The 11,455-nt window shown below is 41.0% G+C and overlaps 1 protein-coding gene across 1 annotated transcript; it reads right to left on the bottom strand.

The window, feature by feature from the left end:
• Window positions 1-3,450: 3,450 nt before the first annotated feature.
• Window positions 3,451-9,711, bottom strand: LOC308080749 (mediator of DNA damage checkpoint protein 1-like; the record flags this gene model as incomplete). Its single annotated transcript, XM_080422708.1, has 6 exons — window positions 3,451-3,654; window positions 5,145-5,255; window positions 6,153-6,278; window positions 7,894-8,076; window positions 8,506-8,613; window positions 9,493-9,711. The coding sequence occupies 6 exons, from the start codon at window positions 9,709-9,711 to the stop codon at window positions 3,451-3,453; spliced, it is 951 nt and encodes a 316-aa protein (XP_080278834.1).
• Window positions 9,712-11,455: the final 1,744 nt, after the last annotated feature.

The raw sequence follows: 11,455 nt of genomic DNA, 5'->3' as shown, positions 1-11,455 counted from the left end.
TTGTGGGTAAAGGATGTGAGTCCGGCTCCATATGTAGTCCGGGTGGGAACGAAGGCAGCGGTGGGGGAAAAAAAGTACTCAGATATTTTTTTACTTGAGTAAAAGTATCAATACTGCGAGATAGAAAATACTCAGAAGTTAAAAAGGCTTGAGTTCAAAATGCTACTTGAGTAAAAGTACAAAGGTATTGGCTTCAAAATATACTTAATGTACAAGTAAGTAAGTACTAAAGTGTTTGAAAAATAGCAGATCTACAAGCTTGCGACGCGTTGTGAGCTCGTAGATTGGCTATTTTCAAATAGCCTATGTATAAAATAAGGCTAAAGTGGTTAATGTATGTTTTATAATATAATAATTTATATCTGCAGAGTTTTAGTAACTTAAGTTTTCAAATAATTTGTGTGGAGTAAAAGTACAATATTTGCCTCTGATGTAGTGGAGTAGAAGTAAAAAAAATACCTCAAAATTATACTAAAGTACAGTACTTGAGTACATGTACTTTAGTTACTTTACACCACAGTCGGAGTGGTGAGATGTCGGAATGGAAGGAGCACCCCCACTGGAACGAAGGCAGCATGGATCACACGTGACGATCGTCATGGCTGAACTTCAACCTAGTGTTTGCATTTTCTCCCTTTACAAGCAGTACATCTACATAAACGTTCAAATTTCTAATATAAAGTGCTTAACTCATGGCCATAGATGTTACAATTATATACGCGTTCTCAGAAATACCCGTGTCTTCCGTATTGTTCAACACAAAGCATTTTAATCCGATCAGTGGCCATTTTCTTCGAAATTACTCCAAGCTTTCAACTGCGCCTATCGGTTGGGATGTGTACTGCACTCTGATACATTATAACTCTATGAGGAAAATGGCCATCGATCAGATTAAAATGCTTTTTATTGAGTAAAAGGGAAAATACGGGTACTTTTGAGGGCCCGTACATAATTGTAACATCCTTGGCTTGGCCATGAGGTATGCACTTTATATTTGAAATGTGAACGTTTATATAGACGTAAATAGAGAAAGCCAGATTGAAGCCAGATTGAACCCCCTGGAACTCCACTTTGAGAACCAATGGCCTAAAGTGTCATTAGAGGTCAGTCAGAGTCCTTGGTACATCTTTTATTCCAAGTTATGTGACAGATGACATGGCACATTACAGCAAAAATGTCAGATTTTGTGAGCAGAAATGTCAGCTCACAATGCATCACAAAGCAACACTTAAAAGTGGAATCTGGGGACACCTAGTGGTTGAATGTTGGGGAGGGCAAATGCATAATTATGTTTTTTAAAGCGAAAAATTTTCTTTGCTTCTGGAGATTCTACAAATGTCTTCTAAATCATAACAGTTTTTTGGAAAAGAAAAAGCTCATGTTGATATAATAGTGGTTTTCATGTCCAAGACCCCCAAAATTATATGTATTTTTCTGCGGACCCCCCGATGTATATCTATTCAAAGATTTGCACAGATTTTCACGATTTCTTTAAAAAAAAAATAGCAGATCTACAAGCTCGTAGTGCGGCACTCGGTGCAGCGCTACGAGCTTGTAGATCTGCTATTTTTGAATAGCCAAAGAAATCTAAAGTGACACAGATGCGTTCCCGGTCTTAATGGGATAATCCAGCATAGCCCTTTATCCAGTTGTGGGGAAATTATACTTGAACTTCCCTTTCAATAGGCTAAAGGACAAATCTATATTTTAATCCAGCATAATTCCCCTTTATATCATTCTATCAACAATAAATAGTAGTAACAATAATAGTGACAGGGTAGCTACACTGTATACTGTACGGTACCACACAAAGTGAGCAGGTTAGGTTCAGTGCCTTGCTCAATGGCACTTACATGTCTTTAATGCACATTGCAGAATGATCATTGAATTCGGCAAATCTTTGATTTGGACGGGAATTTATAAGCATCCAAGATCCTATTAGAAGTCCCTGACAGTGAGGGGTACATGCAATGGTGTAAAGTAACTAAGTGCATTTACTTAAGTACAATTTTGAGGTATTTGTACTTTACTTGAGTACTTACAATTTCCAATACTTTTACTTCTACTCCACTACATCTCAGATACAAATATTCTACTTTTACTTCACTACAATTATTTGAAAACTTTAGTTACTAGTTACTTTGTAGATTTTGATTATTATTACAAAACATAAATTAACCACTTCAGCCCTATATACATTTCGGCCATTTGAAAATAGCTCACAATGTGTCGCGATGCGACACATTGTGAGCTTGTAGATCGGATATTTTCAAATGATTTCTATACATTTGAAAACTTGAAATGGGACATTCTGCATAATAATGAGTACTTTCTACTTTTGGTACTTTAAGTACATTTTGATACCAATACTTTTGTACTTTTACTCAAGTACATTTTTTATTCCAGACTTTTACTTGTAAGGGCACGGCCCCACCACACTTTTATTTGACCTCTGGGGCGGAATCTGCCAATGCTTTGTCAATGCAAATGTGTGGATTCTTGGAAAAAATCCGCAAGACCATGAATCCACGCATTTGCATTGACAAAGCATTGGCAGATTCCGCCCCAGAGGTCAAATAAAAGTGCAGTGTGGCCGTGCCCTAAGGGCGCGCTCCCACCGCACTTTTATTTTACCTCTGGGGCAGAATCTGCCAATGCTTTGTCAATGTAAATGCGTGGATTCACGCAAGAGCGGATTTTTCCGCTTGTCGCGCAGACCTTGCGTTTATCCGCTCTACACGACTTGTCCATTTGAAGCATAAAACTGCTGGAGGCAGGAGCTGCTTTTCCTCCTCTGTCCAATCGGGTGAGTGGAAGGCGGACCGTCCCAAGACTCAGGAAGCAACATGGTGCTCAAGGCAGAAGGCGGTGCGGGCCAGGGGGAGTGTCCTGAAAGTGAGTGACAGGTGCGTCACTTCCGTTTTTTAGAATCCGCTGGCTGCAAAAAACTGTGGCCGCGCACAACCTGCGTTTAACGCTAGCCGACCATGTTTTGGTGGGAGCGCGCCCTAACACAGTATTTCTACGTTGATTGATACTTTTTAGCTTTCATGACATTCAGTTTAACAACACATTAAAAGTCTTTGTCATGGTCCTTCAAACGTGTATAAAAAAATTCCACTCTAGTGAGCCATTGCAGGTGTTTTTCTCTCACATTTCTAAAGCCTTTTCAACTGCAATGAAAAAATTAATCTTTGCCTGCGGGTGTCGCTGTTGAGGGATTTTGCCTGTCAATCATCACCTCTGCTCCCCTCCCCCAAAAGAAAGGATAGGGGAGGGGAGGGGCGAGGAGGAGAGTGGGCGGGATTAATGGCCTGTGACTTCACTGTCCAAGGGCCAATCACAGATTACTTTTCAGCCTAATTATTCAGAAAACCCCAGACCACAGAAAAATGTATGTCATAGAACCTTTAAAGTAAAACATTTGAGTACTTTTTTTCCACCACTGGTTTACATTGCTGACATGTCCTCTTCCTGCAGCGGGGCCTGCCAGGTGTTGGCGGCGGAGATGGACAAGACGTGGGTCTCCAGGTCCACCTTCTGCTGGAGGACCCCCGTCAGGATGAACTCGGCGGTGACAGTGGGGAGAGAGGCCGAGACGGCCGGGCCGCACAGGGCCCAGTCCTCCTCACATGAGACCACCACTGTGTGGGCCTGAGATATTAGACGGAGAGAAAGACATATAGTCACCGTGATTATTTCAAGAGAGGCCAGTTTAACCACCTAGTGTCCCCCATTCTGGGGCCAACAGTTTGTCAAGAATAGCATTGTAAAAGAGTTCCTTTTGATGGGGGCTAGGTGAACACAATAGACAAACCAATGATATTGCATGATCAGGTCAAAACAGTGGTGATGCCGTTCTTTTCCCCCCTTTTTTTTCACCTCCTCCTTTGCTGATTGCTGGTGTCAATAAGCCATTATTCATACCCAGCTGTGTCTGATATAAATGGTAAATGGTGCATTAATATAGCGCTTTTATCCAAAGCGCTTTACATAGATTTAGCAATTACATTCACACATTCACACACACATTCACACACCCATTCACACACACATTCAACACACACATTCACACACACATTCATACACACATTCACACACACATTCACACACACATTCACACACACATTCACACACACATTCAACACACACATTCACACACTGATGGCGGAGGAAACCATGCAAGGCACCAACCTGCTCATCAGGAGCAATTAGGGGTTCAGCGTCTTGCTCAAGGACACTTCTAACTCTGGGGGAGCCCGGGATCGAACTGGAAACCTCACGGTTCCCATCCGGCCGCTCTTCCGGCCACTCTACCCCTGATATCTACTCTACCCCTGATATCACTGCCGCCCATTGATATCAAATGTTTCAAATGTTTCTTTACGTTACAGTTTTTCTGGGTGACCAGCCACCTAAGCCTGAGGGCCAATCAGCTATGTCTAGCTAGCTAGGCTGGTCAGCTATGCCTGCTGACCAGTCAGCTATGCTGGCTTTGATTAAGAAGAAGTTCTAACACATTCACCAGAACAGATGATTACTCAGTAAATACTTACAGGTTGTTGATAAAATGTTCGTCTGCTTTATTGTCATTTCCCTATCTTTACCCCAATCAAGCATAAGACACGAACGTCACTTGTTCCTGTGAGATTTGATTAGGTAATGTTTGCCAGCTGTGTCCGTTGCATTCGCAAATGGACTGGTCAATTTATAGGCTCTAAACTTTTAGAGTTGCGTTCGGGAACGCCAGCCTACTGCAGCAAAAAACTGATTAAAACATGGTTCAATCAATCAACATCCCATCATAGGTGCATAAAGAAAAGTGGCGCGCCGATGGTCGTAGTTTTTTTAATGTACACCTATAATAGCATGCCCAAAAGGTTGAACATTTTTAATCAAGTTTACAAAGACACTGATGAAAGAATAAATGTTATAAACAAATGAAACAAGATGAATACAATATAGAAATATAGGAAATACATTTGAGATGAAAACGGCAAAGAAAAACAAGGTGCTCATGAACTTATCTTAACTCCAAAACTCCTGTTTTGGAACTAATTGTTCCACTCCTGTTTAGTTGAAGCTAATGTTACATAAGCTATGTGAGAGGTCAGTGGAGTAAATGCTCTCAGGTCAAATGGTACCTTGTGTTTAGAGGGCATCTTAGGTAGATATTTAGCTCCACTGCACAAAATGATGTCTTTCATATAGACTGGCTCTGGCTGCACCGACTTTGTGACGTGGATTTCATAACCCTGAGCGAGAGAGAAGGAAGAGAGTTATAGTCAGTGGTGGAAAAAGTACTCAAATTTTTTTACTTAAGTAAAAGTATCAATACTGCAATGTAGAAATACTATTTTTGGGATTTCTTTAATGCTAATAGTTTTAGTTTGTTTTTATTAGTTTGTCAAATCAATACATTCATATCAGCCAGTGGCGTACCCACCATAGAGGCAAGGCAGGCGGCCGCCTGCCCAACTAAAATCTCACCTCCCCTAGAAAATAAAGTAAAAGACTGACTGAGAAACAGGCAGTGAAAAATTATCCAAACAGAAAACTGGCCGTCGGGCCATTAGCCCGCCAGACAGCCAATACACTATCCATTCAGCAGAGCAACCCTCGCCTATAGTGATGCAAATGTCTCCATGGGCATGGGGTGCCAGCCTGCCAGGGTTGGGGGTCTGGTGGGCCATCACCTGTACTCACCTGGCATAAAAGGGGCTCTGAGAGCAGCTTGAGCCATTCATTACTAAACTACAACATGAAGAGACCACCGCTGAAGAAGAGATTCATCCAGAGGACGCTACCTTTCACCACCGCTGCCAAGACCTTGTCGGCGCCAGGACCAGCGCAATACATACATTGATTATACTTGCATATTGTTTTTATTAGCGTTTTTCAGTTTTGTAGTCAGGGTAGTGTCGTTGTAACTTGTTTCCCCCGCGATTTTTCCCCGGAGGGGGGGGGGGGGGGAATCTCGCCTGCCCTAAACGTGATTCCTGGGAACGCCACTGATATCAGCCCAAAAATCGTATAAATAAACGAAAACTAAGGCCATTTAGTCTATAATTTCAGTTGGTTGTTAGTGGATACCTAGCCTCGATCTCCAGGCTTTTATTGTTTAGTTTTGCTAAAAAATAAAAAGTGGATACCTGGAGGAGAGGCTGATTACTGGCCGTCCTCAGGGATTCCTGGAGACAGAAATTAAACTTCAGCTCTTGTTCTGTGTCCTTCACTATGAATCCACTAGGGGGCAGGCAGCTCCTCACTTTACCACACTGACACAGAGAGAGAGACAGAGAGAGAGAGATGATTATTAAATTATTAGAGGGCATTTTGTCTATAATTTCAGTTTCAGTTAGTTTTCTAAACACACAATACAGTTTCAGTTAGTTATCGTTTTCTTTTTTTATTGTAGTTTTTATTTAGTTCAGTTTGATTGATTGATTGATTGAAAATGTTATTAGGCAAAAGAATGTAAAACAACACAGTTACATTTATAATACTTTTGTCTAAAAGGTCCAACCAAAAAAGTCCTTGCGGACTTGTTTCCGTTGGGGTCCTTGAATTAATTTCATAGACAATTAGACATATATAGTAGCAACCAAACAGTTCAAAAATCAACATAAAAATACAGAGAAAAAATACCACAATGTACAAAAAAAGCATGAAAAATAAAAAATATACACAAAAAAAAGGGGAGAGGGGGGTCGTCTGTCTACCGGGAAACTGGTACTAGCTCCTCTTATGGCCTCCAGAAAGATGAGTTTTTAGGGCTGTTTTAAATGAGCATTTTTTGAGGGATGGGGTTAGTTAGTTAACGGAAATGTTTTTTAATTTTTAGTTTCCGTTAACTATAATAATCTTGCTCTTGACTCACACAAATATATAGTAATTGTGTACATATAGTGAGCATTATAGTCATTGATGCGCGTTGATAATTTGGTAGGTCTGCAGAAGGGTAGTTGGTGATGGAAATGAGAAGCTCAATGAATATTTACACAAATCTCCACCATTCTTCGACCAGGTCTTCAACTACTAGTTGGCAAAATTAAATATGCATTTCATCACAGGCTTGTATTTGTGCAGCCCTAGTGTGTATCGTATGTGTGCATACATACACATAAATACTTTATGCGTCACAGGGTGAATGTAAAGATAGTACCCATGACCAGCATTAAAGGGATAGTTCACCCCCAAAATGACTTTTTTTTCCCATGGAGACTTGAATTCATGGATATGTTTTTGTCTCATTCTCTAAGCCAATAATTTGATGACCGGCAGCGGTTCCGGTAGGAGACACAAAGAGTCTCCTTTGTGTCTCCTACCGGAACCGCTGCCTACCGGTCCGCTGGTCATCACATTATTGTCTTAGGAATGAGACAAAAACTAAACACTATCCATGAATTCAAGTCTCCATGGGGTGACTGATCAATAGAAAAAAACATTTTGTTTTGGATGAACTATCCCTTTAACCCATTCAATCCGGGGACGCATCTCTGTCATTTAAGATTTCTTTGGCTATTCAAAAATAGCAGATCTACAAGCTCATGTGCCGCGCTATGAGCTTGTAGATCTGCTATTTTTTTTTTTTAAATCATGGAATATTTGTGCAAATCTTTGAATACATCTTTCTTAAAGCGAACATTTGTAAAACATGTTGTTCCAGGGACGCCCAGATGCAAATATTTGAGTTACAAATGTTCGCTTTAAGAAACACACATTCAAAGACTTGCACAAATGTTCACGATTTTAAAATAAATAGCAGATATACAAGCTCATAGCGCGGCACTCGGTGCCGCGCTATGAGCTTGTAGATCTGCTATTTTTGAATAGCCCAAAGAAATCTAAAAATGCGTTTCCCGGTCTTAATGGGTTGAACTGTCAACTAACCGTCCGTAGCCACTGGGTGTTCACGATGGGGATTCCTCTGGCCATGGCACACAGGAACTTGACCGTCCGGCGCACCCTGTCCGTCACCAGGTAGGTCATGTCCCACACGTCCCGGGCCAAGCCGCCTCCCAGGCGGGACCACACCTTCCCCCCCGTCTCAGCCGCCACCCCTGTGAACAACACCTGAGACAGATTTATAGATATATTTTTTAGTTTGTCTTATTTTCTTTATCATACGTTTGTATATGTTTTTTGTTTATGATAATAAAACATAATGTTTTCTAAATCCTAACAGTTTTTTGAAAAAAAAATCTAAAAACAATATTTTCACGATTTTTCAAAAATAGCAGATCTACAAGCTCATAGCGCGGCACTCGGTGCCGCGCTATGAGCTTGTATATCTGCTATTTTTCAATAGCCAAAGAAATCTAAAGTGACACAGATGCGTTCCAGGTCTTAATGGGTTAATCATGATTATTAGTGTTGATTTGGATTTTAAAACAAGTTGTATTAGCGGTTCATCCAAATGAGCTTTATAGTGTTTTTAATATAGCTGATATATGATAATATTCTGTAATTATTAACTGTATACACGTAAGCACGGACAGCGACCTTGCAGGCCTGGTTAGCAGCTCTCCCAGATAAGCGAGAGCTCTTTCTCATGGTAGAGGATTCCATTGGAGCCGCTCGCTTCCTGGAGACGTTAGGGGTCTCTGGCACCTAACAAGGAAAGGCAAGTAAAAAAACAACAACAGAGAAACGATCATTATAGAAACACATTGTATTAAAAAAATGTATGAAAACATTAAGAGATGGACGTTTTTATCTTCATTTCACTCCCTCGTTTAGCCCAAGGAACCTTTTCAAAGGAAAAGTCGTGCTGGACGACGGGGATGTGCCACCATGACACTCATGGGTGGCAAACCTCGCACCGGAAGTTCGATGAAATACATTGCAGTGGATGAGAGCTGGCTGGACCAGCTCATGAACAAACATTATTTCTGAACGATTGCGACCGTTGTCACATAATCGGTTCAGGAATATAAAAGAAGACATAATTATCACAGGTTGTTTTATAATCACTTGCTTTTCGATGTGTACAGTACATCATTTTATCGAGGCGTCTAAACAGCGGCGCCTGCGGCAGGCATCGTTTCTGTCTCGGAGGTATCGCGAGGTTTGGTTGCCAGACAGGAAATGGGGGACAGTCTCGCGATACTTTGGCCGTTCAGAAACATACTTTGTGCTCTTTAGATACCTCCTATAAAAGTATACAGCGTAGACATTGAAAAGCAACACAGCAGAAAACAATGTGTGAAATGTCTTCTTTTATTTTCCTGAGGAGAGTATTTTTATAAAGGTCTCAAGTGTTCAGAAATAGCGTTTATTCATAAGCTGTCCAGCCGGCTCTCATAGACTCCAATGTTATTTCAGTGAACTTCCGGTGTGAGTCTGCCATCCAGTGCGGAATGAATCTGCCGGCTGGATTTGCAGGATAGAGAAAATGGCGTCGGCGTCTCTTCCTTTTAAAATAAATTCCTTGGTTTAGCCTACTACCCCCCGTCTCTTAATCATTGCCTGTGTATTCATCTGCTTTACTGTATGTATCATGACGTTTCCAGTCATGACGTGTTCTCTCGGCCGGCCGGTCTCCGCCGTGCCTGGTCTCTGGCCTCCCTCCTTGCTGTCGATGCTGGAAAACGATGATGTCTCAGAGCTGACAGAGTCGAACCAGCCGGAGCGAGACCTGGTTCTGTAGGACGGGCCATCTACGGCGGGTGAGTCATTGGGCTCGGGTTCCGGTACCTCTGCAGACATGGTGGTTCTTCGGGTCGCCCTTCGACCCCTCCTGGGACTTTTGGAGCACCCTGGCTTGTTGCTCTGGTCGTTTCTCCACAGCCTCTTTTTGTAAGCGTTCTTCTTCTTTCTTCCTCCTCTTCCTTCTTCCTTCTCTTCCCTTTCAAGTATTTCTCTCTCTCTCTCTCTTGCTCCTGTATCTGTTCTTTTTCTTCTCGTTTCTTTCTTTCCATTTCTCTTTCCTCTCTTTCTGAATTCTCCCGCTTCTCGTATCTTTGACATGGAGATTCAGACTCTGAGAGAAAAAGGGACGTATGAAAACATGTTGTCCAATTAGAAACTGGCCTCTGTAAAAGTCAAAGCCAACCCCCCCCCCCCCCCCCCCCGAACTGTTTACTGTACATATTTTTGTTTATATGATGTTTTGCATAGTAGTGTATATTTGTCTGTCATTAAATGTTTCGATGAATTGAGTGCAAAGGACCCCAATGGAAACAAGCCATAGGCTTTCTTGGGTTTTAAATCCTCCTAGCAGACCTTGTATTGAACTGTACTTTCCTCTGCTTTTGTTTTGCAAACTGAAACTGCTAATAGAGTATTCAATCAATCAATCAATCAATCAATCCACTAATTGATATCCAAGACCCAACATTCTAGTCATGGGACTATAAATTCCAATACACCCTTCCAGGCCACCGTACCCACATACTACATGAATGCGCCTGCACTCACACACATGCCTTGCGCACGCACACACACATGACAGCCTGACAGAGCTTCAGACCATAACAATAGTAATTGTTGTCCGATACGTTTCCTGTAAAAAAAAAAAAAAAAAAAAAAAACATATACCACACACTGTAGGCCTACAGTAGTCACTATAACACTCACTTCTACTGTACAGCATGTCACAGGAGCAATCCATAGGAATTCAACAGTTACATTATTATTCCTTTCCACGTGGGCTAAGTAATCACCAAAAAAAAAACATTATTCCATAATCTGTATACACACAAAAGCGCTCTATATCCAGTCCCGTGCTTCTATTCCCTACATACAACATAACATCACATGTTCTCAACAAAATGTTTCCCTCAATACAACAGTCACAACAGGACTACTAAAATAATGCTATACTATGGCATTTTGAAAACATGATTGTCTTATTGTTATCAAATTAGCTTGTTATTATAATATATAATTAGCAATGGTCAATACAATGTGCCAAAATCAATATTCAACAAGAGTAGAACAACAGTAAGAATAGTAAACATATACAATAGTACTGTATGTCAAAAGCAACTTGTGTGATGTTATTTCAGTAGGCTAACATTAAACGTTGGCAAAGTCAACTCACTCAACTATAAGAGACTATTAGGTTTTATGTTTGTGATGAGAGACATAATAGCTACCACAACAAACCACGTCTATTAGCACTAAATGGAATAAGCTTTGACAGAAACAATAATGCCAAGGTTATTTTTTTACAGCTAAACATTCAGCCATATAGAATAGCCTACCAACTTATGTCATGTTATGAGCTAAATGTTTACAGCTTGTTACAGGCTGGTGAGAATACAATGCTTAGTAACATAATCCCTCGGAATATACAAATAACTCAATATTATACCAGTTATATCCAACTGTGTGGACTGTTTGTTGTGGCATCTAGGTCTGTGATTCTCAACTGACATTTTGAGGAACCACAGCTGCAGTGCATGATGTATTGATTAGACCAAGGACCTGAGAGCTGCTAAATGATGAC

The sequence above is a fragment of the Gymnoscopelus braueri genome (genome assembly GCF_963280865.1).
Source record: "Gymnoscopelus braueri genome assembly, chromosome: 24".
Classification (NCBI taxonomy): Eukaryota; Metazoa; Chordata; class Actinopteri; order Myctophiformes; family Myctophidae; genus Gymnoscopelus; species Gymnoscopelus braueri.
This window is presented reverse-complemented; position numbering and strand designations above follow the sequence as displayed.